General features: G+C 41.7%; 1 protein-coding gene across 1 annotated transcript; it reads right to left on the bottom strand.

Moving 5' to 3' along the window:
- Positions 1-1,285: 1,285 nt before the first annotated feature.
- Positions 1,286-2,944, bottom strand: LOC112259975 (cytochrome c oxidase assembly factor 3 homolog, mitochondrial-like). The gene is made up of 2 exons (XM_024434728.2): positions 2,689-2,944; positions 1,286-2,118 (listed from the first exon to the last, which is right to left on the bottom strand). Exons 1-2 carry the CDS (start codon positions 2,885-2,887, stop codon positions 2,024-2,026), a joined length of 294 nt encoding a protein of 97 aa, XP_024290496.1. The 5' UTR covers positions 2,888-2,944; the 3' UTR covers positions 1,286-2,023.
- Between the last annotated feature and the right edge of the window lie 2,448 nt (positions 2,945-5,392).

Below are 5,392 nucleotides of genomic sequence, written 5' to 3'. Positions count from 1 at the left end.
GGAACGCAACACCCTGCTACAACTAAACTCTCCGTGAAGTGAAAAAGGTATGGACTGTAGGTGCGAGTAAGAATGACAACAGGCAGAATGTGGTACCGTTTACAAGGACTTTATTCCTTTACACGGTAATATGGGGAAAAGGGGCTGGACGGAACCAAAGCAAAGAGTAAATCTCAAAGCCCCCCCCCCTCTCTATCTTACCTGCCTAGCCACTTTTACCTAAATTTAGCACCACCTGGTGCACTAACCAAAATACAGGGGGTGGTCCGCCCAGGTCTTACCTATTGTGCATAGACAATGAATATACTACAGGTATATGTATGCCTGTGGGCCTCTTGCCTCCCAAGGTGCCTTCCCCTTCTCCCCTGGGAACAAATGAAACAGAATATTAAACAATTTCACAAACAAACTAAGAAACAAAGGACATCAAATAAGCTTTATCTGAGCAACAAACTCACAGAACATAGCACTTCCCAGCAATGAACTCCCAGCAAAATCAACCTCTAAATATCTCTCTCCTGAACAGAACACTGGCTTTTATATAGCTTCAGAAGGAATGGGTAATTGGAGACAGCTGTGTCTTGACGAGGGGGCGGGGTCAGCTCTCCACTTAGCCATGGAGTCGACCAATCAGCTGCTTGAGGGATTTCAGGAAGCCATTTCCTGAAATAAACACATGCAAATACACAAACTACAACACATAAACTGGGGAACGTAACAACTTCTGACTTCAACTGTATGTCTGACATTTAGCCTAGGAAACATTACACTGACCTTACATGAAGATGTAATTTGTTTTGTAAAAAAAACTACATAATACAATTTTTACAACTCTGTCCTTTATCAACATAAATATATTTCAATCTGATTGTGTTTCTTTGTCTCAGTTCAGTAGTTACAATTCAAATCCCACACATTTTAAGGTCACTGTAGAATTAACATTATTGGAGGTTGACTTAGTTCTATAGACAGTTTTGGGAGACATATGACACTGAATGGGGCCATACCAATAATTCTATACAAGGGACTGACTACTTATTGGGAGAAAAGGAAGAATAGGGTCATGTTCATGTAGGGCACACTTTTTTTTAAAGTGACCATTTCTTACAACAACAAAAAAAAGTCTACAACAACTACAAATAGTCAATTTTCTTCCATTTAGTAAACACCACCCAGGTATCCTGAATTGGTAGGGTAATCGGGAGCAGTAGATATTTCCTCCTATTGACAAGCATGTGTAACAGTACTCTTCTTGCGTTGTGTACAATCAATCATTGACACGAGCTCCAACTTGTAGCACCAGTCATGGAGCTTTATTCTGATAGAAACAGCACAAAATTGCACGTCATGCAATGCACAGCTCATCATCCAACTCTGCACGTGACGCACTGTACAAAATATACGAACCCCCCCCACCAGACACAGTAAGTTGCTAGCTAGTATTAGGTAGAATTCTCTACAACAAAATGCATAACAAATATGCAACAAAAAACGCTGCATCTTATGTGTGATGTTCCAATAACATTTACAAACAAATTGATATAAATTGTACATTTAAAACATCACTTGGGAGTATAAAAATCACTTTTGACGTGCAGTGCTTTGCAACCAACAACTTACCGCTGGTTTGGTGCATGTTCACTGGGACAATTCTAATGAAACATCCTCCCTCGTAAGCAAGCTACGCAAACCAGCCAATAAGATGCCATGTTGAGTAGGTGAAGGCAAGACAAAACTAAAACCAAAACCCATTGGCTTAACAATAAAGTAGCAAGGGGAATCACCAATATAACCCTGTTACACATGTTTAATCACAATGAAGACGCTTAAGTCAGCAACATAATTACATAACCTACAGATCCTGGGCAAAACAGGTCCAATGCTGCCTCTTTGAAAGTTGACAATGTCTAGCAGTGGAATAAGGTGTAGCTTCTGCATTAGTCCCTTCGTCCATTCCAGTAAAGTAGATAGGATACCTGGCACACCACACAGTCCATCTGAGCTAAGTTTTCTGATTGCCATGTCAGTTGGCACCTGTCTTTGCCCCTCTTATCTTGGCCTCCTCATCCAGCTCATCCATGATCTTCTCCTGTTTCACTGAGTAAAACGTGTAGGCATCTAGGAGAAGCAAAGTCAAGTCAAATGTGCAGATTGAGGCAAGGGATGTGATGGCTGAAAAGCGATCTACAGTCGACCTTAGTTACTGTACATACGCACAAAGATGAATGTTTTCAACATCAGCATACATTTATGGCAGACATGTTTTACACTCATCACCAGCTTTCACTGTAGCAGCCTACAATAAAGTGACGGAGAGCTATTTAGGTAGCTAGTTAGCCAATTAGTGAACCAGAAACTGGCCATTCGGGAAACGCTGAATATGGCGATTCGATTTTAAAGGATAATCGCTGTATTCAACGTCTCCTGTAAACCCAAATTCTGTTTTTAAGGCCAATTAACTAACTCGCTTGCTACAGTACAATGCAAACACGTCATGCTGCGCTTCACCATTACAACGTGCATGTCATTACATTTCTATAATGACTTGCAGTTTCAATGTCCTACATGAATGTCCGGTTGATTAACTATGGAAAACATTGCCATGGCTTGTTATATCATGCCGGATAGTGCACGTTATTTCGTACGTAACTAGCTAGTTCACCTTGTGTGACTGTTTGACAAGGATACAAATTCCCATTACAATGGCTCCGATACCAAGTCCTGTTGCAATATTACGGCCCCTCAGTTGCTGTGATTTCTTCTTCCATTGCGCGAGCTCCACTTGTCTGATAAAGTAGAACTCGTCCCTGGTAAGATCCTCCTTGTTTGGATCTATTCTCTTGGCAAAGGGGACTTCAGGATCCACCGTTGGTTTCTGGTCAGACATTTTTCCGACGACCAGACTGGTCTGCTTTTGCAACACTATAATAGGTCCCTCCGACGTTTCCGGGTTCGACGCAAAAAAAGTTCCTGTTTCGAATGCGATTTCTGTATGTGTGTGTTGCAATTACCCCATCTCATGGGCAATATAAAGTACTGCCTTTTGTCATTTAAAAAATGATCATTTTCTTTCTATGTGTATCGAGAACAAGTAACGTTAGAAACAAGCTCAAGCTGTATGGCTAGTAACTACGTTAACTACGTAGAAAAGTTAACGTTAGTCTTACAGCTAGTCTTACTGGGGTCCAACGCATAACGAAAAATACATTACAGACAAAATACTTTACAATTTACATACATTTAAAAACATTAACGTGTAGTGTGTGTGCATCTATCAGTGACATGTCAGTACATGCACACAAAAAGTAGATCACATGGGGCCCTTACAAAAAAAGATTGCCGTTTTGAAACTGCAGTAAAAGTTGAGTAACTGCAGTCAACTGTAGTTTTGGACGCAGTATTTACAGAATGTGGCCTTTTATAAACGAATTTCATACCATTCTATGTCATTTCACATGACTGGAGACTTTGGGATAATATTTTTAATACAGCACAGATGATCAGAATGGCAGGCTACTTTGACACTGACAAACTGAGATCAATAAAACGACCTTGTCTTGAATCCATCAATAGCCTAGACCTAGTTGTGTGGAGACATACAATATTGTAGGGATTTGTATTTTTAATATTTCGAAAGAACTGTTATGTCTGCGTGATGTTTTTTCAATATCAGATTTGTTGCACACATCACCAACAGTCACCCACGAAGCATCGTTACCCATCGCTCCACAAAAGCCGCAGCCCTTGCAAAGCAAGGGGAACCACTACTTCAAGGTCTCAGAGCAAGTGATGTAAATGTCAGTTGGCTTTTCATAACCGATCATTCAGAGTATCTCTACCGCTCCTGCTGTCTCTAGAGAGTTGAAGAAAAAGCAGGTCAGGATTCCATAGCCACAGGCAGAACAGTTGAAACTGGAGCAGCAGCACGGTCAAGGTGTCATCAGGCCAGTTAGTCCCTAGGTTCAGGTCCTGAGAGAGAGAGAGAGAGAGAGAGAGAGAGAGAGAGAGAGAGAGAGAGAGAGAGAGAGAGAGAGAGAGAGAGAGAGAGAATACTTAAATTCACACAGGACACTGGATAAGACAGGAGAAATACTCCAGATATAACAGACTGACCATGGCCCCCCAACACATAAACTACTGCAACATAAATACTGGAGGCTGAGACAGGAGGGGTCGGGAGACACAGTGGCCTCATCCGACAATATCCCCGGACAGGGCCAAACAGGAATAATGTGGAAATTAAGTCATGGTCAAAACATATTCATACAACAGTAGCTAGGATGGGGAGAAGTCTGTCCATAATAAACCGTTGCTCTGCATTCTTAACAGCACTATCAACAAGGCAGGTCCTACAGGCTCTAGTTTTGTCGCACCTGGATTATTGTTCAGTCGAGTGGTTAGGTGCCACACAGAAAGGGACTTAGGAAAATTGTAATTGGCCCAGAACAGGGCAGCACGGCTGGCTCTTGGATGTAACACAGAGAGCTAACATTAATCATATGTATGTCAATTTCTCCTGGCTCAAAGTGGAGGAGAGATTGACTTCATCACTACTTGTATTTGTGAGAGGTATTGACATGTTGAATGCACCGAGCTGTCTGTTTTAACTACTGGCACACAGCTTGGACACTCATGCATACCCCACGAGACACCAGAGGTCTCTTCACAGTCCCCAAGTCCAGAACAGACTATGGGAGGCGCACAGTACTACATAGAACCATGACGACATGGAACTTTATTCCACATCAAGTAACTCATGCAAGCAGTACAATTATATTTAGAAAACAGATAAAAATACATCTTATGGAACAGCGGAGACTGTGAAGCAACACAAACGTAAGCACAGACACATGCATACAAACATACAATAAAATATGCACTACACACACACATACACGTATTTTGCATTCTAGATATATGGTAGTAGAGTAGGGGCCTGAGGGCACACACTTACTGTTGTGAAATTGGTTGTGAATGTACTGTTAGACATGGCGCCAGAGAGAATGGCTGCTGTTTTACAGTCTCCTAACCAATTGGGCTATTGTGTGTGTTTTTCCACATTATCTGTAACTTATTTTGAACATAATGTTTCTGCCACCTTCTCTTATGACCGAAAATAGCTTCTAGAAATCAGGACAGCGATTGCTCACTTCAAATTGAAAGACAAGTTTTACTTTAATGAGTCGGATGAGAGCGATTTACTCCAGACATCCGACAAGGCCCTCATCCCCGTCATTCCCGTCATTTGCAGGAGAAAGAAACGGACATATCGAGGACGAAGGTCGGGGTGCCTTGTTAGGATCCGGTGGTGAGTGGGTAATTTGACTTTACCATCAGCCCCACTAGCCAACGTACGTACAATCATTGAATAATAAAAAAGACGAACTACAAG

Source organism: Oncorhynchus tshawytscha, linkage group LG01, assembly GCF_018296145.1.
Source record: "Oncorhynchus tshawytscha isolate Ot180627B linkage group LG01, Otsh_v2.0, whole genome shotgun sequence".
Classification (NCBI taxonomy): Eukaryota; Metazoa; Chordata; class Actinopteri; order Salmoniformes; family Salmonidae; genus Oncorhynchus; species Oncorhynchus tshawytscha.
The sequence above is the reverse complement of the archived record's forward strand: the minus strand, read 5'-3'. Positions and strand labels throughout refer to the sequence as shown.

Bases quoted from the DNA above. Each gene is read 5' to 3' on its own strand.
- LOC112259975 (XM_024434728.2), bottom strand. From the start codon at position 2,887: ATGTCTGACCAGAAACCAACGGTGGATCCTGAAGTCCCCTTTGCCAAG. The intron at 2,119-2,688 runs GTATCCTTGTCA...TGCTTCTCCTAG, and splicing joins AGCCATTGTAATGGGAATTT to ATGCCTACACGTTTTACTCA.